At 41.4% G+C, this 22,502-nt stretch overlaps 1 protein-coding gene across 11 annotated transcripts in view; it reads left to right on the top strand.

The window, feature by feature from the left end:
- LOC135205133 (zinc finger protein 160-like) overlaps nt 1–22,502 on the top strand; it is an 82,464-nt gene that overhangs the window by 3,290 nt on the left and 56,672 nt on the right. For 8 of the 11 annotated variants that reach the window (XR_010312492.1, XM_064235550.1, XM_064235505.1 and 5 more), the window contains exon 2: nt 4,506–4,725. The exons of 2 other annotated variants lie outside the window; for them this stretch is intronic. Coding sequence is in view for 8 of the 9 variants with exons in the window: in XM_064235550.1 (XP_064091620.1) it covers nt 4,719–4,725 (7 nt within the window). In the remaining variant the exon portion in view is untranslated. The remainder of the gene's footprint in view (nt 1–4,505; nt 4,726–22,502) is intronic. One more of the 11 variants, XM_064235519.1, reaches the window with a different exon arrangement.

The following is a 22,502-nucleotide window of genomic DNA, read 5'->3' as shown; positions in this document are numbered from 1 at the left end:
TATTTGGTAATTTTATGATTTCATCTTTAAATTCTGGAAATGTGCCATTTATATTATGTATGTTCAGATATTTTAATCAGATTAATTGATGTTTATGTTAAGGTTGAACCAGATTATTAAAAATATACTTTTTTTATGTAAGGTTATTCATAGGGAATTCAGTCTTTGAAACTTGGTAACAAGGTAGTTAATTGGTGGTAGATAGTTGAGTTGGGGGTTTCCCAACTCACTTGCCGTCATCAGGCACTTTCTTTTTTGTCCTTGCTAAGGATGGACATCTTGTAGTGGTGTTCCTTGACTGCATAGAAGTTAAAATTTTTGTTCATTTCTTGTAGCCCTTGTTCGGTATTTACTTCATGTTTTTGTAGTGAAAGTGAAGAAAACAGAACAGTGAATGTGTGCAAAATGAAGGAAGTTTTGTACATAATTGCTTTTGGCCTCTCTCTGTGTGGAAGTCCACCAATTTTGTGCCACTTGCCTGGGTAGTTCTTGCACCCCATACCCCACAGAGGGTAGGTGCCATCAGTGCATCTCATGCAGTGCACTGTAGGCATTATTTATGGTTCTTTGCAGCATCCCATTGGCCCCTAGCTGCAACCAACCCCTTTTGTTCCTTTTACTATACCTCCTTTCATATTCCCTTACATTTTACTTTCCACCCTCTCTTAACAATTGATTCATAGTGCAACTGCGAGGTTTTCCTCCTGTTACACTTTTCAGACTTGTACCTGTCAAGTTCCGTTACAGTTCTGATTTAGATTATTGGTCCCAGTGCCTGGGCCTTTTGCCAAAATTCTATATTCAATTAATTTCATTTGTGCCACATGTTATTTTAGTAATGTTTGAGCTGATCCCATTGCAGTAAAGGAGGTTTGGCAAGATGCTAAGGAAAACCATAAAATGTTTGGCACTGTTATCTGAGAAAAATACTCCACTGAACCTTTTGGTTCCTGCCTTCCTGACTGCTCTACTCTTCTCCCTGCTACCCTCATGTGCTCTCTTGCTTAGTCCAGGGTAGGCACTTACAGGAAGATGGGCAGCCATCATGCTCTGTCCTTTAGTGACAAACAAGTGTGCAGTCATAGTTCTTCCCAGGGGAAACCCTGACCCATGCACTTGATTCACCACTTCCTACCCCTACTTCGTTGGTTGCTCTTAGGCTGCCCACTTTATTGGAGTACTTGCAGAATATATGGCCTTTTATCAGTACCTCAGGGAACCCCATCACTGGCTACAGTCCTTGAATAGTTAGCTACAGCCATTGTATTGCCAAAGGACTCAAGTGGTCATTGTGCTAGTAGAAGAAACTCCCAATGTGTCGATCATTGCACACATTTCATTGGTGAGCCTTGCCTCAGCCAGCTCTTCCGCACTGTTCGAGGAAAGCAGGACACATGAATGGAGTAAGGTGAAGAAGTGTAAGCATATCTTTGTTTTCTCTTCCTCCTCAATCATCAAGCTCCTCCACCTAGCTGTCTTCTGCCCTTTCTACCTTATGCAGGAAGAAGACGAAGAAGACTTCTCATAAGAGGTTCTGTAGGACTGTGAGTAATAACCTTCCCTTTTCATGGGTTATTGGTAGTGTCCATTCACCTCAGATGAGACATTTACCATAGGTAGGGTTTGATAATGGGTTCTTAAGCATACTCGGAAGCTTAAGTCTTCCTTTGCTTCCATAGAAGGTATGCGGTGCAGAGTTTGCACTAACTTTGTATGTACTTTGTGTTTGCTGTCATGCATTAAAGTGGCAATCTGTTACACAGGACTGTACCCAGTGGTACAGATGACCTGTGTTTCTTGTGATTGTCCAGTACCATGGCTAGTGTCTGGTCAATCCAGAACCCTCAGTGTGAGTGTGCAAAATAGTGCATATGCTTGCATATCTGTGCCTTCAGCCAGTTAAGTGTTAATCATTCAAAGGAAGTCTTGCAGGAGGAATGAATTCTCTTTGAAATAAGGTTTTTGATTAAGTTGTCCTAGTTGTATGGTTTGATAATAGGTATCTTTTAATTTTTTTTTTTCTTGAGAAGGATTGACGTGTTGTCTGTTCTCTTTTGTACACAAGTTTCAAGTGAGAGTACTATCTTGTTGCAAAATGGTCAGATTTTAGGAACCACCTTAAACTCTTTGAAAGGTAATGCTGAGAAGATGGGGGAAATTTGGCTTACCGACAGCCATGCCTTTAAGGGCAACTGAACCTTCTGTGTTAAGTGTTGGTAGGGACCACCTCTTCACAAAACCAAGATAAGGAACCCAGACTTCTTCCTTGAGGAAGAGTCAGGAGCCTTCCTTCTAGGTGCTTAGAAAGATTTCCCAGAAACCCACTTTCCTTTGCTAGCCACATATTCAGAGGTTCTTTTGGTTGGTACAGACCCACCAGCTTGGAGTCATATGGTGAAAGAGGGGCCTTTCTTGTAGGACTGTTTTAGATGGTTGGTTATTCCCAAAGACTGAAGGCACAAAGAAGTGTTATTGAACACATGATTTCTACTTGTTGCTGTAAAAAAACTGACCTGTTGCAACAAGAGAGGTGGACAGCTGCACTGTCAGGCAAGTGTTCACAAATTCAGGTAATGAGGGCAGATTTGGACAGTAAAGCATCTTGCCTAAGGTAATTGGAGGCCATAAGGCTAAATGTTGAATGGTTGAGTGACTGATTCCCTCCTCCTTTTTTCCTTCCTTTGATGGAGTAGCTCAGGCCAAGTACATCCTCAGTTTGGTAGTATATGTACATGCCAGAGCATTTTGCCAAAAGGAAAAGTTCTTGATGATGATAGGTGAGTGGGTTCCCCCTTTTTGCTCACTTGCAACCAGTTAACCAATTGATACCAAGTTTGTGATGATTCTAGCTCCTGCTGGTTTGTAAGGCTAGGAAAAATAGAAATGACTGAAAAGTGTGTGTTGTCTGGTAGTTGTAATAATACAGGGCATGGTATAAGAGTTTATTTTCTTTAACAGCTTGAAGATAACAGGCAGAATCCAAGGATTTGATTTTGATTTACAGGAGGAAACAGTTATTCAACTGTATAAAATGATAGGAATAAAGTTATACAAAATGACGGGAATAAAGTTGCAGCTTTACCAGGACAGTCAAATAAGGAGCCTTATAATGGATCATGTTAAGTAGATATTAGGTGTGGTTTTGGTTGGGATGGGTTTCTGGTTTGGGCATGCAGCTTCAGGTGCAGGTCATGCTTGTAGATGTAACTCATTAGAAGCAATTGACAACAGTGGCACAAGTTAATTTACAACCACCTGAAATTCAATATCAGAGTACTACGGAAAAAACTAGAAGCTTAGTGCCAACTGAAGGAAAGCTGTTATACTTGAAGGAAGAATAGTGCAGTGATTTATGTAGGCATCATTAGTATCCCTGGAAAGGCAGCAAAACCCTGTAGCTGGCTAAGATGACAGATACCTTTGCAAAGGAAATTGGCTATATACATATATATATAGTAAATAATATGGCACAATAAGGAGATGTAAATAATTGAATGTGAAAGCTGTGTGATGTTTGGGTCCCAATGCTTGGGATATTTCCCCAAATTCCATACATCCTTCCATATGTATTTGTGCTGAATTATCAGTTCCTGCTAATCTTTCTGCTTCAGGGGCCTGATGTGTCGTGGATTTTGTTTTTCCCATAAAATGGTCTTGTATAGTTTAAGTAATGGGTTATTGGGGGGGTGGATGCAAGATTAAGAAAATAGGAAATTTCTGATGAAAGGCATTCAGAACCATGGTTATAACCAAGTTAAACTTTTTCTTTTAATGATTGTGTGATAAACCATTATTAATCAATGGAGCTACAAGGAAGATAAGAGCCTGTGCTAGCTCAAAGCCATCTTTCTCTAAAATCTAAAATGAACAAACAAAGGAACAAATGGAAGCATGTAGCTTGGTCAGAATTAGTTAAGATTGTATCTTGGCCTGAGTACAAATTTACTGTAGTTCAAATATTTCCAGTAGAACTTGGCAGTGATTGCATTATTCTCCCTTTTATTGAAGTACATCAGGGTAAAATTTCTTTTGTGGGGTTAAATTGTCATTGACACGTTTTGATTTTTGCCGGTCGGTTTTAGGTATAAATAACCCGTGACATGGCGAGAGGGTGGATTGTTTTCTAGTGCTTGTAGATAATGTACTTTCAGCAAGTTGAGTATTCATGAGAAGGCTAAGGCTAAGGTTGAGGACAGAGGGAATTAGGGTTTTGGTAGTGTTAATTAATGAAATGCAACTTGAGATGATTTGAATTAGTAGAGGGTTTTGTGCTAAATCTCACACTATTGAAACCTTATATTTCAGTGGGTGAGGTTCTCTGGTTAATGGAAGAAGACCATATGATTTTTGCAGTTATAGGACCTTTTAGGAAAACTGTAGGCTGTAGTGGAGACATCTTCAATGTCGAGGAATATGACAAATCGGTTGCATGTATTGAAAAATTTAATTTCTTGAAAATCATCTGTACAAATCTTCACCTTTATGTTTTATTTTTTTTTTATTAGATGTTGTAGTCTAAAGCCTGGTTCTGACGATACGGATTTTTACTCCGGATTTACCATAGTGACGTGAGGAGAACTAGTGACGTCATTGTTTTCTTTATGTGCTGCCTTCACCATGTAACGGGGTCTTCTCATGCTCCCTTACCATTCATCAGATCTCTCCGCCTTGTTCCTGTAAATTCTGTTTGAAGATAAAATTAAGTTTTAGCAGAACATATGGAAGGTATGTACTATGTTATGTCTGTATTTTTGACACTTTATGACAGTATCCTCTAGTGTCAGGTTTTCATTGTTATGTCAGTATTCTTTAGTGTTAGGTTTTCATTTTTTGTGTTCACTTGTCTTAAGTTACTTTGTTATATGGAATTACTAACCCCTTTTGTTCCAATGGGAATACAAATCTATGCCTTTTATGTAGGAGTACTATTCTTCAGCATAAGCTGGAATTGTTCTTTGATGCTTGGTAGTAAGGTTAGTTAAGTGAAGTTGGCAGGTAAGTTTTTGGAACCTCCCACAGAACTCCCAGAAGTATGTTAAGCATCATATTTTTTGGTTGATCATCTTGCAGTGGCATATTGCATTATTCCTGCTGATGGCTTGTTGAAACTATTCTTTCAGTGTAATACTGTATGTATGCAGATTGTATGTTACATATAAGTAACTTGCCAAGTAATTATGTACATAGCTATAGGGTCTAACGTGCGTGGCAGCCTTTATTTAAAATTTTGCAGTAGCGCTTCGATAGTTTAACATAGATGACAAGTTCTGCCCACGAACAACTTAGCAGAAAACCTCATTCTGCTTCTGCTGGCTCTGAAGTAAACATCAGGTGTTGGTGGCAGCTTATGTTCGTTGGTTTTCGGTTGTATAACTGGATCCGGTGAAGTATTATCGCTTAATTTTGAGTAGCCTTCTAGCTTTATTAACTTATTGGTGTTTAGGATCAGGCTTTTCATATTTTGTTTGATTCTAGTTCCTCAAGCCTTTGCAGTGACGGTTATAAGACCAGGAGTGTATTAGGAGGAAAACTTGCGCTGAATGTCCTGATTGTGATGAGAAAAATGGAAAGTTCTTCGATCTCACCTGGACAAGTTAGAAAGGGTAAGGGAAGGAGAGCAGCCTCTAGAACCGAGAAATGGTCACATAGCCTGGAAACGACTCTTAACCTAGGTTAGAAGTTAGCCTGCTATTCCTTCTACTCCTATTAATGACTTTTCTCCTAATACTTGACCTCTTTCTTTTCATCTGCCTACTCCCATGTCTGGCTCCCTTGCTTCCAACCCTTTTGCCATTGCCAATCTCAAATCTGTGTTTGCTAAGAGTGGTTATGGATAAAGTGTTCAGCAAAAATGTGTAGCGCAAGTGGAGGAGGTGGTTATCCGTCCCATCGGTTCTCCTATACCAAAGTCCCTGTCATACTCCCCTAACCCTGGGAGAAGACATACAGGAAGTCCAAGGGAGGCCAAGGGGGTTTGCCCTCAGCTAATTCGCTCCCTCAGTCGAGCCTGTTGCATGATCCTAGGTGTTAACAGACAGCTATTAAAAAGGTGTCTCATTAGGAGTGTACCAAATTATTGTACTGATTCTTCCAAATTATTGTTTATATACCAATTTGTTGTGAAAATATGTCGTGTTCCTATAAAAAATCATTGTATGTTTTACCATTACACTGGTATGCTGTACAGTAATATGATGGTCGTTTGTAATAATGGCAGAAAGTTTATCAGCAAAACATTCAATTATGATAAAAATGCTTTTTAATCAAAAGCTCAAATCTCGGATTTATCATGTAAATGTACAATATTAGTAGGTTTTATTAAAAATAATTGCAGAATTTACAGAATTGATTTTATACACAATTCTCTCAATTCTTCTTATGACTTGTTTTTATGGCACACTGTTATTACTAAGCAGCTGTCCGATGTTCATTATGCTATAGGTCATCAACGGAATTTTGGGTTGGTGTTATCAAAGGCGGCTGGGGATCATGGACAGGCTGAGGGTCGATATCCGGTATTCAGGTGTGTCTCGTAGGTTGGGAACAGTCCATAGTAGTTAAGAGTTGATCTGGAGAGCTGTTTTGGTTGGATTTGCACTGTTTATTGCATTCAAGTTGCATTCAAGTGGCTTGAGAAGTCTGGTACCCCATTTCTGAGGTGCACTGTTTATTGCATTCAAGTTGCATTCAAGTGGCTTGAGAAGTCTGGTACCCCATTTCTGAGGTCTCAGAGTCAGGAGGACATTCTGCTTATATTTAAGTGAAATCCCTTGACGTCAGGACAGTCTCTCCCTCATTAGCTTTCAGGCTCAACATGTTCCTTACTTCCATCCTGCAATCGACCTAGTGGAAGTGCCAATCAATCTTCGCATCTCACCATTTGTAGAACAGTGTTTGTAATTGCATTACCTTTGGACTATTATCAGTGACTGGCATGGTAGTAAGTGAGGGTTCATAGGAATTTCTCCTGCTTTTTCCCTTGAAGGAAGGTTTCAAGTTTTTGGAAGCTGGGGGATACAATATACCTGGATTACCCACCGGTTTCAGTGGATGGATTGTGTGTGTGTGTGTGTTTTTTTTTTTTTTTTTTGGCTGTAGGTGGCAGTTTTCTGGCTGTTTTGTATGTATATTGATACTGTGCCCATGGCAAGAGCACTTCTTTATGCTTTGCCAGTCAGTTGTCATATCCTTCTCAGCTGCCACCCCACTACAGGTAAAGATGAGTACCAACCAGAAGCAGTTTTCACCTTCAGTAGCTCTCTTTACCAGATAAGGAAATGACAAGAATTGTTTCAGTGCTAGTAACTTATTTCTATATCTAAGTTATTAGCATTCCTTAATGTTTTGGAGTAGATGATGTCATGTATCCCACCTCCATTCAGTGTGGGATTCAGCTATGTAATTACTTGGTAAGTTATATGTATATTAAAATGATATTTTCATACATTCAACTTCCCTGTCAGATATATAATTAGCTATAGACTCCGTCGTCCCCGACAGAAATTCGAATTTCGTGGCACATGCTACAGGTAGGCCAGGTGATCTACCGCCTTGCTGCTGTGTGGCAGGAATAGGAACCATTCCCGTTCTCTAACCAGATTTTCTCTGTCGCTGGTTCTAGTAACATCGTTGCTAGTTCCTCCTGACTTTGACTTTCGTTTTTCATCGCCGTTGATCTTCTGGACTGATTATTTGGTGACGTATTGGATCTCTGACTTGGCATACGCTTTTGTGGACTGTTATTTGGATTTTGGTTTGGAATTTTCTTGGAAATGTCTGACTCTAGTTATATATTCAGTGTGTGTGTGAATGAGAGTTGTAGTGTGAGACTACCGAAAGCTTCGGTAGATCCTCACACCGTATGTAATTAGTGTAGAGGGAATGAATGTTCTGAATCTAACACTTGTGTTGAATGCAAAAATTTGAATGAGGAGGAATGGAAGATTCTTAATTCCTATTTAAGAAAATTGGAAAGGGATAAGGCTAGAAAAGCCTCTTCCAAAAGTTTGAGTAGGTCTTTCTCTAACGAGCCAGTTAGTAGTTTAGCACCTGTCTCTAATGTAATTGTTGCTTCCTCCCATACAGCATTACCACCTTCTCCCTTATCAGATTCTGCAAGTTCGGTATCGGAGATTGCAAATTTAAAGGCTTCCCTCATGAGGATGGAACGCAAAATTAAGGATTTAGAAGGTAAGCAAAGTGCAGTGGAAAGTGTTCCCAGTGCAGTGGAGGGTGCATCTGATCGGCTCTGTCTCGCTCCCAGGCCTAGACCTCTTCCAAGCTCCCAAGCCCAAAGGAGAAGGAATGTCGAAACCCGTACGGAGGTTTCAGAGAATCCCCACCGGTCAGGCATCCCCTCGGCAGGATCTGTAGTAACGTCCCAGACTGCCAAGGATAGCCATTGGAAAGGCATCCTAAAACAGTGTTTCTCATCTTCCGATTCGTCATCTAAAAGAGGATGGAGTTCGGACAATCTATCGAGACCTTCCAAAAGATCGTGGAAGTCTCCTGCTTTGGATTCGAGCCCGTGAAAAAGAGGAAAGCTGCTCCTTCATCAAAACCTCCTTCCCCTCGATTGGATAAGGAGGAAGAGAATGCAGCGACGAAGATCCTTATCGAGATGCAACAACAAATCTCGTCACTGGTTGGAGTATTAAGGAAGGACCCTCCTCGGAAGAAGGACCGTTTTCTTCCTATTAACCCTCTTACGCCGAAGCCCTAAAAATCAAAACCTCTCCTGTATGCCGGCGCCAGTTTGGAGTGAGCGCGGAAGCGGAAAAAATAATTTTTAAAAAATCACAGTGCGCTTAGTTTTAAAGATTAAGATTTCATTTTTGGCTCATTTTTTTGTCATTGCCTGAAGTTTAGTATGCAATCATCAGAAATGAAAAATAATATCATTATCATATGTAAATAATGCGAGATATGGTAGCGAAAAAAAAATTCATAGATAATTGTATTCAAATCACGCTGTGCAAAAAACGGTCAAAGCTAACGAGTTACTTTTTTTTCCGTTGTATTGTACACTAAATTGCAATCATTTTGATATATAATACATAGTAAAACAATAAAAGCAACACCGGAAAAATATTATCACAAAATTATGTACGAATTCATAACGCGCGGACATAAAAAAATGTTATTTTCAAAAATTCACCGTAATTCTAAATATTGTTCTAGAGGCTTCCAATTTGTTTCAAAATTAAGACAAATGATTTAATATTACGATACTGTAAGATTTTTAGATTTAGAATTGCAGTGTTTCGACCCATTTCGGACGAGTTAAATTTGACCGAATGTCGAAATTTTTATATATATATTTTTTTATATGCACATATTTCGGAGATGGAAAAAGTTACAACCTTCACTTATTTTTTATTTTATTCTTCATGAATTTGCGCACATTTTGATATATGAAACTCTATAAAACGGCTAATATGAAAAGGAGCAAATATTAGGATAATGCGATGTACGTATTTCAGAGACTTGCGGCCGCGAATCGGCGCGCGGAGTGAAGGTAAATATATTTTTCAAAAATTCACCATAAATCACAATATTGTTCTAGAGACTTCAAATTTGTTTCAAAATGAAGAAAATGCGGAATATTACTAGGCCGTAAGAGTTTTAGCTTACAATTGCGTTTTTCAACTATTTCGGTAGAGTCAAATTAGACCGAACGTGATTTTTTTTCTATTTATCGTGATTTATATGAAAATATTTCAAAAAAAGAGAAAAGCTACAACCTTCAATCATTTTTAGTTGTATTTTAAATGAAATTGCGCACATTTTCATATATAAAACTTTATGTAACAGCTAATTTTAAATGGTGCAAACATTTCGACAATCGCACAAAAAAAATTCTGATTTTTTCGGAAGGGTTACCGCGCGGACGTAAGGAAAATGTTTTTTTTTTTCATAAATTTACCATAAATCAAAATATTGTGCTAGAGACTTCCAAGTCATTGCAAAATTAAGGTAAATGATTGAATATTACTAGAATATAAGAGTTTTAGCTTACAATTGCGTTTTTCGACCATTTCGGTAGAGTCAAAGTTGACCGAAAGTTGAAATTTTTGCACTGAACGTTATTTATATGAAAATATTTCGAAACTGATAAAAGCTACAACCATGGGTGTTTTTTGTTGTATTGTGCATGAAACTTTGCACATTTCCATATATAAAACTTTATGTAACGGCAAATTTAAAAGGGTGCAAACATTAGGACAATCGCACGAAAAAATTTATCGGAAGAGTTATCGCACGAACGTAAGGAAAAAGTTTTTTCATAAATTCACCATAAATCGAAATATTGTGCCAGAGACGTCCAATTTGTTGCAAAATGAAGGCAAATGATTGAATATTACTATAATATGAGAATTTTAGCTTACAATTGCGTTTCTCGACCATTTCGGTAGAGTCAAAGTTGACCGAAGGTTGAAATATTTGCACTTATCATTATTTATATGAAAATATTTCAAAACTGATAAAAGCTACAATCATGAGTATTTTTTTGTTGTATTTTACATGAAATTGCACACATTTTCATATATAATACTTCATGTAAAGGATAATTTAAAATGGTGCAAAAATTATGTCAAAGTGACGAAATAATTTTTGAGATGTCACTGATACTTTTTAGTGCGATAAGAAAGAAATTCGCGCTTGCGCGCCTGCGTAGCGATTGTAAAAAAACAATGCCTTGATCCGTGAACTCCCAGCATCCCCCAAGGCGCGTGATTCAAAAGTTTTCGGCTGGTAGGCCTACAAGTATTTTTCCGCGAATTTAAAAAAAAACTTTTTTGAGCCGACGTATGATACGTCCAATCGGCATACGGGAGACATTTTGACTCGACGTTTAATACGTCCAATCGGCGTAAGAGGGTTAAGAAATCTCGTCCAGCGGAAGTACACAAGACCCCCGATTCAGAGACCTTGGAAGAATATGGTCCGATACGGACAGAGCCTGCCAGGCGCGAGGCGCTAGCCAGGCGCCTGCCAGGTGCGAGGTGCTTGCCAGGCCCGAGGCTCCAACCAGGATTGATGATCCATCCAGGCGCGAGGCGCCTGCCAGGAGCGAGGCGCCTGCCAGGAGCGAGGCTCCTTTCAGGCGCGAGGAGCCTGCCAGGCGCGAGAAACCAGCCGCAAATGAGGTGCCAGCCAGGCGCCAGACACCAGGCGCCAGGATCTCCAGCTTCATCAGATATGGAGATAGAAATTGACCAGGAGGCTCCTCTTTGGGACTTTTCACAAGATCAGTTTTCTCCTGACAGGGACGCAAGATGTCGCACAGGCAGCCGTCGCCCTTGTCAGGATGTTGCTGAGACTGTGAGGGGTCTTTCGCAAGCACAACCTTCTCCTGATAGGGACGCTAGTTGTCACACAGGCGGCCGTCGTCCTTGTCAGGATTGTTCTGATGTGAATAGGGGCAATTTGCAGGATCAGCCTTCTCCTGTCGGGGGCTCAAGATGTCGCACAGGCGGCTGTAGCCCTTGTCAGGTTAGAGTTGGGACTGCTAAAAGCCCTTCACCTTGCGAAAGGAGGCGCTCTCCTCCGGTTGCTCATTCTTCTCCTAATCTGACTGGACAGGAGATGGAATATATATCGGACTCTGAAGCCAATAAGGGGGCAGGTCTCTCAGATTATAATGCATTTCTATGAAGAGGGCTTTGCAATCTTTAGGAAATTGGCTGAAATCCGAAGAGGAAGCGGGGAAGACTGTTTTTACCTGCCCTTCCTCCAGGCTTTCGGGAAGAAGAGGGATATGGTATAATACAGGAGAAGCTATGGGACTCGCCCTCCCTGCCTCGGCAGATGCAGACTTCTCAACACTAGTGGACTCGGCAAGGAGACATGCACTTCCATTGGCTAAAACAACTTGGACAATGTCAGAAATGGACCATCTCCTCAAGGGAGTATTCCATGTCTTGGAAGTTTTTAACGTCCTAGACTGGTCCCTTGGGGCTTTGGCCAAGAAAACGCAGGATCCTGATTTCTTAGAGCCCGAAGTCCTACACAGTGTGTTGGCCTGCATGGATAAGGCAGTCCAGGATGGATCGGGGGAGGTGGCATCCCTTTTCGGAGCAGGAATCCTTAAAAAGAGGGCTGTATTCAGCTCCTTCTTGACAAAAGCGGTCTCACCCATGCAGAGGTCATCCCTTCTATATGCACCTCTGTCCAAGCAGCTTTTTCCTTCTCAGTTAGTGAGAGATATTTCTCACTCGCTGACTGAGAAGGCGACGCAAGATCTGCTGGCTCAATCAGCAAAGAAGACGAGACCGACCGTTCCTGCTGTGAAGAGGGAGTCACGGAACCCTCAGCCGCCCTTTCGAGGGAGTTCAGCGGGCCGATTCTCTAGAAAGAGAGGACCAGAGAGAAGAGGAAGGTCTTCTGCCTTTAGACCAACCAAGAAGGCCAAATGAGATACCAGTCCTCCAAACACCGGTAGGGGTCAGGCTTCTGAATTTTTCAGAGGCTTGGGCCTTGAGACAAGCAGATTCATGGTCTCTTGCAATAGTGAAGAAGGGATATTTCATCCCCTTCAGAGACAGACCTCCATTGACGTCGACACCGAGGGAGCTGTCTGCGAGGTACAAAGATCCTGCCAAGAGGGAATCCCTGTTACATCTGGTACAGCAAATGTTGGAGAAGGAGGCCATCGAACCAGTGCAGGATCCTCACTCCCAGGGCTTTTACAATCTCCTGTTTCTCGTTCCGAAAGCCTCGGGGGGGTGGAGGCCTGTGCTGGACGTGAGTGCATTGAACCGCTTCGTGGAGAAGACAAAGTTCTCTATGGAGACTTCCAACTCAGTACTTGCGGCTCTGCGTCCAGGAGATTGTATGGTCTCCCTCGACCTGCAGGATGCTTATTTTCACGTTCCCCTGCATCCTGCATCGAGGAAATACCTGCGATTCATGATACAGGGCAGGATTTTCCAATTCAGGGCTTTGTGCTTCGGCCTCTCGACGGCTTCTCAAGTGTTTACGGCATTGATGAGGAACTTAGCAAGATGGCTACATCTGAAGGGGGTGAACATATCACTCTACTTAGACGACTGGCTCATAAGAGCAAGATCGAGAAAACAGTGTTTGGAGGACTTGGAAACGACTGGATCTTGTGAGATCCTCGGATTGCTCGTGAACCTTGAGAAATCTCAGATGATCCCCAGCCAGGACATTGTCTATCTGGGGATTCGGATGGATTCTCGGGGTTTTCGAGCATTTCCATCGCAAGAAAGGATTGCCCGAGGCTTGGAAAAAGTCTCGGCCTTCCTAGAGAAAGAGCGAGGCTCAGCGAGGGAATGGCTCAGTCTTCTGGGCACCCTTTCATCGCTAGAGCAGTTCGTTTCTCTGGGAAGGCTGCACATGAGACCTCTGAAGTTCTACCTGAAGAAAATGTGGAACAGGAAGGCAGGAGAACTTGCGGATTCTTTTCCTCTGCAACAGATCAAGTCCCACTTGCAGTGGTGGGTAAACCCTCTAAAGAGGAACGAAGGAGTGTCCTTGTCTCTGTGGAACACTCGCCTAGTGTTGTTTTCCGACGCCTCGGAAACAGGATGGGGAGGAACACTAGGAACGAAGGAAGTGTCAGGCACCTGGACGAGAGAACAGGTGTCCTGGCACATAAATGCGAAAGAGCTTCTAGCCATTCATTTAGCTCTGAAGCACTTCGAAGCGGACGTCAGAGGTTTGGTAGTCCAGTTCAACTCGGACAATACCACGGCTCTGGCATACATCAGAAAACAGGGGGGGACTCGCTCTTTCTCCCTATACAAGTTAGCAAGAGCTCTATTGATCTGGGCGGAGGAACGGGGCATAGTACTCCTAACAAGATTCGTGCAAGGAGGAAGGAATATAAGAGCAGACAGACTTAAGCCGAAAGAACCAGGTCCTTCCTACAGAATGGACTCTCCACTCAGAAGTCTGCCAGAAACTTTGGTCGCTATGGGGGAAACCTCAAATAGACCTGTTTGCCACGTTCCTCTCCAGAAGGATGGAGAACTTCTGCTCATTAGGGGAGGATCCCAGAGCCATAGCAGTCGATGCCCTTCTTATGGATTGGTTGGGCATAGATGCGTACGCCTTTCCCCCATTCAAGCTACTGGGGGAAGTGTTAAGAAAGTTTGTGTCTTCGGAAGGGACGAAGATGACACTCATCGCTCCCTTTTGGCCCGCTCGAGACTGGTTCACAGAGGTACTGGAATGGACGGTGGACTTCCCAAGATCTCTTCCCGTAAGGACAGATCTGCTCAGACAACCCCACTTCGAGAGGTTTCACAAAAACCTCCACGCTCTCTCCCTGACTGCCTTTCGACTATCGAAAGACTGGTCAGAGCGAGAGGCTTTTCTCGGAAGGCTGCAAGAACAATTGCCAGAGCACGTAGGTCCTCTACCATGCGGATCTACCAATCGAAGTGGGAAGTCTTCCGTAGATGGTGTAAGGCGAAGAAGCTGTCCTCCTCCAATACCTCTGTGACCGACATTGCCAATTTTCTTCTATACCTGAGAGAAGAATCTCATTTGGCAGTTTCCACAATAAAGGGATATAGAAGCATGCTATCTGCTGTATTCTGGAATAGGGGCCTGAACATAGAGGAAAACAAAGATCTTCATGACCTTATACGGTCTTTTGAGACCTCCAAATCAAAATCTTCGCTTCCTCATAGTTGGAATCTGGATGTGGTTTTGAAGTTCCTCACATCAGAGAAGTTCGAGCCCCCTAATCAAGCATCGTTCAGGGACATTACGAGAAAATGCATCTTTCTCATGGCTCTCGCAACTGCCAAGAGAGTCAGTGAGCTGCAAGCATTGGACTCATACGTGGGTTTTAAAGGAGACTCTGCAGTTGTCTCTTTCTGGCCTTTATTTTTAGCCAAAAATGAGAACCCTTCTAGACCTTGGCCCAGAAGTTTTGAGGTTAAAGGACTTTCTCAGCTTGTGGGGAGGGAACTGGAAAGGTCTCTCTGTCCGGTGAGAACTTTAAAATTTTATCTTCAGAAGAAGAGGCAACTGCAGGGTTGCAATCAAAGTCTCTGGTGTGCGGTGAAGGACCCGAAGAGACCTATGTCAAAAAACGCTCTAGCTTTTTTCGTCAGGAATGTGATTACTGAAGCGCACATGAAATGCCAAAGTGAATCCTTCGAAACGCTAAGAGTGAAAGCGCATGAAGTACGTGCAGTTGCAACATCGCTTTCTTTCAACAAAAACATGTCAATGAAAAATAATCTTAGCAGCGACGTACTGGAGATGCAACTCGGTGTTTGCCTCCCATTATTTAAAAGATGTGAGGGTGACATACGAGAAATGCTTCTCGCTAGGTCCTTATGTATCGGCTGATACTGTGCTGGGAAAAGGAGATAAGGCTGATCCTTAACTTTTTTGTTTTGTTTTAGTTTAAAAAGAATTTGCTGTTGAGTTTAAGGTTGTTTGAAAGGTGGTTGGGGATAACTCCTTTCAATCTTATTACTAATCCACGGTTAGGATCGGGTGATCGGGATCGGTGTTGTACTCCTTTATTATGCCAATAGGTATAGGTGTATTGTCTTGTAAGTGGATAAGACCCCATTGACAAAGCCCATCAGGTTCTGTCGAGTAAGTGGATAAGACCCCATCGACAGTCCCACAAGAACTCTTAGCCATAGGTCACATCCTCGCTGAGGCTCTTGAGGCGAAGCAGACTTCTAAGCAGTAGCTATGAAATCTTCCGCCAAAACAGGTAGGAACCAAGGTTTTTATTATTACCTACAACGCATGTTGTTTACCTGTCTAATCAGTAATTAGCTGTCTCTTACCCTCCGCCAAAGGTGCCAATCAGCTAAGTATATATCTGACAGGGAAGTTGAATGTATGAAAATGATATTGTTATTGTACAATAAAGTTTCATACATATAGGTATTCTCCTACTTACGATGGGGTTAGGTTCCGAAAAACCCATCGTAAGTTGAGAAAATCGTATCTTGGATATAGCCTAGCCTACACTAAGTTAATCAGTACCATATAGGCTAGGCTATATACACATATTATATGGAAGATTAGCCTACACTACACAGTATACCTATACATATATAGTATAGTAATTATTAATATCAGCTAGTTCGGGTGTTTCAATGCAGATTGACTTATGATAATTAAGTATAAAAAGAAATTTAATAATAAGAACAAGGATCAGACTGTAGCGTAAAGGGTACTCACCAAGATTCGGTCCGTTGTCGGCATATGTGATCGGTGTCAGGCTGTTCATGGCTACTATAACTAAAGATCGGAAGAGGAGGATGATGATAAAGCAGCAGGATCATCAATTCGCTCTTCCTCAGATAGAATTTCTTCTTCTGTTAGTTCAGGTGTCTCGAGGAAACAACTGTTCCGAGACGTACAGGATCGAGTCTCAAGTGAGGGGGTAGGGCCTGGGGTGGGAAAGCGGAATGCACTGGAGTCGTTCTCTTGAAGAAAAAATCCATTGTAGGTTGCACAGTGCGTTTTTTTCGTTCTTCATAAATTAATCGGTAACATGCAACACTGTCTTGATGAGCCCTCTGAACTATGGCAAACCGTTCCTCGTCCCCATCCATTTCACTTAAAAGTTTCAGTCCTTGATCAAATAAAGCAAATGCCTCTGCCAGTTTTTTTTAGTCGTAAACGTTCGCAATCCGGCTCTTTTATTTCTTCTTCCTCTTCTGCTTTTTTTTTTCTTTTTTGCAAGTGCAATTAAATCCTCTGCCGTTAGCTCTACATCTTGCACATCTATAAGTTCTTGGATATCTTCCTCGTCAATTTCTAAATCTAAACTTTTCCCAAGTATCAAGATCTTTTTATTGATTTCCACTTCTTCTTCATTCTGATCGAAACCTTTAAACGATTCACATACACGTTTCAGCAGATTTTTCCAGACCCCATTCATACACTCTTTCTTTACTCCTTCCACGCCCTTCCCCAATGTTCATAATGGAGTTAAGAACACTAAATTTCTTTCCAGAAAGTTCTGAGATCTTTCTCCTCGTTATCCGTAGCCTGAACAGCCTGCGCAAACGTGTTCCAAAGATAATACGCCTTGAACGTAGCCACAGCACCCTGATCCATGGGTTGTATGAGAGAAGTTGTGTTTGGTGGCAGAAACACAACTTTTACATTCTCGTTAATATCTCTGATGTGCTGAGGGTGGCCAAGAGCATTGTCGAGAATCAGAAGAATTTTGAAGGGGATGTTATTTTTCCTACAATGATCTTTCACTTCCGGAATGAAGCAATGAACGAACCAGTCCTCGAACAATATTGCAGTCATCCAAGCTTTTTTATTATGACGGTAATGCACAGGAATGTATGCTTGTCGATGTTTTTTAAAGCCCTTGGATTTTCTGAGTGATAAATCATAAAGGGCTTAAGTTTATACCCAGCCACATTTCCCCCAAGCAGAAGAGTCAATCGATCCTTGTATGCCTTAAACCCGGGCATCGTCGTTGCTTCTTTGTGGATGTAGGACCGTTGTGGCATACGTTTCCAATAAAGTCCGGTTTCGTCAACATTAAAGATTTGCTCTGGCAAGTAGCCTTCATTAACGACGATCTCATGTAAAACATCCTTAAATTTAGCTGCTCCGTCGGCATCAGCGCTTGCTGCTTTTCACCGCTAATTTTCCATTCCACTGACTGGTGAAAATTATGGCGGTTCTTGAAACGACGAAACCATCCAGCAATTGCTGCAAAACTTTTGTTGTGGTTATCATCATAATTCTTCTTCAGTTCTTCAAAAAGCATGCGCGCCTTTGTCTGAATGGTTAAGAGGGTGAGCGGCAATACGCTTTTTGTATTTGATCCTCCATCCACGTGACCAGTAACTGCTCCATTTCTTCCAAAGGCCCTATCCTCTTCTTTGATATAACCGTTGAATGAACTGAAGCAGATGCCTTTACAGCATCCATTATGCGTTTCTTGTCCTTGAGGATGGTGGATACCGTCGATTGCGATAAACGTTCGTCGACGTGCGATAACCATGACTGCCTTTCCCGCTTCACGCTGGTTTATTATTTTCAGTTTCTGCTCCAAAGTGATGGATTGCCTCTTCTTTTTTGCACTACCAGCAGGACACCTATTTGGTTGTTTGGCAGACATAGTTTTTTTGTTTTAATTTTCGGTACTTGAAAAAAAACCCAAAAATCACAAACGAACACTGACCTAATGTTACTTGGTTCAAAACGAGCGCAAGTGAGGTCGAACTCATTGCCGCTGTACCTACGCCAGCCTCTCGCTCTCGGGCCAACATATCGTACAGCGTAGTACGCTGCTGCCAGCGCTCGCTGTGCGCAAAATTTAAAAATACGCATTTTCAACTTCTTTTTTTTTTTTTTTTTTTTTTTTTTTTTTTTTTTTTTTAGTATTAATTGCTAACCCCATCGTAACATCGGATTATCGTAAAACGGATTATCATAACTCGAGCACTACCTGTACTTACCTGGCAGATATATACAATTAAATGGTCCACCCAGCCTCCCCTCAGGAGACAGGTGGAAGAGAAAATCTGGTTAGAGAACGGGAATGGTTCCTATTCCTGCCACCCAGCGGCAGGGCGGTAGATCACCTGACCTACCTGTAGCGTGTGCCGCGAAATTCGAATTTCTGTCGGGGACGACGGAGTCTATAGCTAAGTATATATCTGCCAGGTAAGTATGTATGAAACTTTATTGTACAATAACAATATCATTTTCATTATAAAATTGTTGTTTATATACTTACCAAGTAATTACAGAATCATAGCCTGCCCTCCTTCCCTTAGATGGACATAAGTGCATAAACAGAATAAGGTTTTCTTGTAAGTTGTGTCCAGTATTCCCATTAGTGGGCTGGACTTGTCACCTACACTAAACTGTCGAAGTGCTACTGCGAATTTTTAGATAAAGGCTGCTGCACGAGTTAGGATCTATAGCTATGTAATTACATATATATGAAACGTAGTTTTATTATGAAAATATTTTTCTTGTGAGAACAGGGTTAATGTATGATTGCACTTGCACTGTGGATACCTACTGTTAATTTTTTCTTCAGCAGTATGATCAATGGTCTCGGTTTGCCCTGTGAGCAGTGTTTGATGTTTCATTCTTGGGAAAAGATTTGACAAATGTAGAAAGACTAAGAGGTATTCACTGGTGTAGTTGGTGAGGAATGTTCTTCTTTTTACCTGTTCAAATCTTGTTGATAGCTCTGTTTTGGACTAAACTAGCTGCCCCCTTTCCCATTTTATGAATTTCCTCTGCCTTGATGCAAGAGGGTTACATTTGTGAAGGTGGGGTGACCATTTACTCTCTCCTCTCGTGATAAGCCAAGTGCATTTGTTAGGCTCTCTCCAAGTGATACCCTGATGCTTATGCTTGAGCTCGTCTCAAGGTTTGCTGAGACAAGACTGCCTTTCAGACTGCTGTGGTCACAGCATGAAGGTGGAAAGGCAGTCATGGTTATCGCACGTGACGAAAGTTTATCGCAATCGATGGTATCCACCATCCTAAAGGACAAGAAACGTGTAATGGATGCTTTAAAGGCATCTGCTTCTGTTCATTCAACGGTATATCAAAGAAGAGGATAGGGCCTTTGGAAGAAATGGAGCAGTTACTGGTCACGTGGATGGAGGGCCAAATACAAAAGCGTATGCCACTCACCCTCTTGACCTTTCAGACAAAGGCATGCATGCTTTTTGAAGAACTAAAGAAGTATGATGATAACCACAACAAAAGTTTTGCAGGAAGTGATGGATGGCTTCATCGTTTCAAGAACCGCCATAATTTTCAGTGTGAAAATTAGCGGTGAAGCAGCAAGCGCTGATGCCGATGGAACAGTTAAGTTTAAGGATGCTTTACACGAGATCGTCGTTAATGAAGGGTACTTGCCAGAACAAATTTTTAATGTCGACGAAACCGGACTTTATTGGAAGTGTATGCCACAACGGTCCTACATCCACAAAGAAGCAACAGCGATGCCCGGGTTGAAGGCATACAGGGATCGATTAACTCTTCTGATTGGGTGAAATGTGGCTGGGTATAAACTTAAGCCCTTTATATAAGATTTATCACTCAGAAAATCTGAGGGCATTAAAAAACACTGACAAGCATACACTTCCTGTGCATTACCGTCATAATAAAAAAGCGTGGATGACTGCAATGCTGTTTGAAGACTGGTTCGTTCATTGCTTCATTCCGGAAGTGAAAGATTATTGTAGGAAAAATAACATCCCCTTCAAAATTCTTCTGATTCTCGACAATGCTCCTGGCCACCCTCAGCACATCAGAGATATTATAGAGAATGTAAAAGTTGTGTTTCTGCCACGAAACACAAGTTCTCTCATACAACCCATGGATCAGGTTGCTGTGGCTACGTTCAAGGCGTATTATCTTTGGAACACGTTTGCGCAGGCTGTTCAGGCTACGGATGAGGAGGAGAAAGATCTCAGAAATTTCTGGAAAGAATTTAGTGTTCTTAACTCCATTATGAACATTGGAAGGGCATGGAAGGAGGTAAAGAAAGAGTGTATGAATGGGGCCTGGAAAAATCTGTTAAAAGTGTATGCGAACTCGTTTGAAGGTTTCGATCAGAATGAAGAAGTGGAATGAAGGTTTCGATCAGAATGAAGAAGTGGAATGAAGGTTTCGATCAGAATGAAGAAGTGGAAATCAATAAAAAGATCTTGATACTTGGGAAAGTTTAGATTTAGAAATTGATGGGGAAAAGTTTAGATTTAGAAATTGATGAGGAAGATATCCAAGAACATAGATGTGCAAGATGTAGAGCTAACGGCAGAGGATTTAATTGCACTTGCAAAAGAGAAAAAAAAAAGCAGAAGAGGAAGAAGAAATAAAAGAAGAGCCGGAGCGAACGTTTAACTAAAAAACTGGCAGAGGCATTTGCTTTATTTGAACAAGGACTGAAACTTTTAAGTGAAATGGATGGGGACGAGGAACAGTTTGCCAAAGTTCAGAGGGCTCATCAAGACTGTTGCATGTTACCGATTAATTTATGAAGAGCGAAAGAAACGCTCTGTGCAACCTACTATGGATTATTTCTTCAAGAGAACGACTCCAGTGCCTTCAGCTTCCCCCCGCCGTACCCCCTCACTTGAGACTCGATCCCGTACGTCTCGGAACAGTTGTTTCCTCAAAACGTCTGAACTAACAGAAGAAGAAATTCTATCTGAAGAGGAGCGAATTGATGATCCTGCTGCTTTATCATCCTCCTCCTCTTCCGATCTTTAGTTATACGTAGCCATGAAGAGCCTGACACCGATCACATGTGCCGACAACGGACTGAGTCTTGGTGAGTACCCTTTACACCACAGTCTGATTCTTGTTCTTATTATTAAATTTCTTTTTATACTTAATTATCATAAGTCAATCTGCATTGAACCACCCGAATTAGCTGATATTAATAATTACTATACCTTATGTGTATAGGTATACTGTGTAGTGTAGGCTAATCTTCCATATATGTATATATCCTATATGGTACTGATTAACTTAGTGTAGGCTAGGCTATATTCGAGATAGGATTTTTTCAACTTCCAATGGGTTTTTCGGAACCTAACCCCATCTTAAGTAGGAGAATGCCTGTACGTACAATGGAACCTCGGTTTTTGTACATAATCTGTTCCGGAACCTCCCACGAAATCAGAAACGTACAAAAACTGAAACAATCACGAAATCCGAAACGTATGAAAACCAAAACAATAATTCTGATAAGGAAGGATGTAAATACAATTAATGCATTCCAGACCCTCAAAATGTTAAAGAAAAAAACATTTTATAGGGGATAAACACAGTTTTTATTCAATCCTAACCAAGGCAGCTGTCAAGCCAAGTACATGCTAAAATGAGCCCTGACGCTGTCTAGGACCATGATTGAGCATCCTATCGTAGAGTTTTGGCTCAAAAAGTGGGAATTCTTCTGCTCTTCTATTTAACAAGGGGATTGGTTGGTATAGCTGTCATATGAATCCATCAGTTATTTTTCTTACCATTGTTAGCTGCCTTCTGACTTGTTACCCTGGGCTACTTGTGGTTCTTTGAGGATTCCCTTAGAAAGGAGACTCCAAGACACTTCTCACTCTGGCTCAGGTCCCCATCAGTTTGACATCTCTATACTAGAGTATACAGGAAAGTCAAGGTTTCCTGCTCACCGTCATGATGGGGAGCTTGACATTCTGCGTTAAGATTCACTTTGCATCTGCTAAAAGATTATGTTCCTACATATGGAGTAAATCTCTTACACAAGACAGTGGTTTGTATTCCCTTAGGAACAAATCACAAATTTTCAATGTAATCTGTATTTTTCCTAATATACAAGCCAGAGACTTTAATGATGATAATTCCAACTCCACCACCCCACACAGTCCTATATACCAAAGGACAGTGTTTGCTTCCAGCACGTAAGTGACAGATTTCCCAACTTAACCTGCCTCCTTCATATTAACTATTATAGTATCAAATTTTAAGGACTGATTCTAGATAGTGCTGACGAATATTCCTAAATAAAA

This window comes from Macrobrachium nipponense, chromosome 24, assembly GCF_015104395.2.
Source record: "Macrobrachium nipponense isolate FS-2020 chromosome 24, ASM1510439v2, whole genome shotgun sequence".
Taxonomy (NCBI): Eukaryota; Metazoa; Arthropoda; class Malacostraca; order Decapoda; family Palaemonidae; genus Macrobrachium; species Macrobrachium nipponense.
This window is presented reverse-complemented; position numbering and strand designations above follow the sequence as displayed.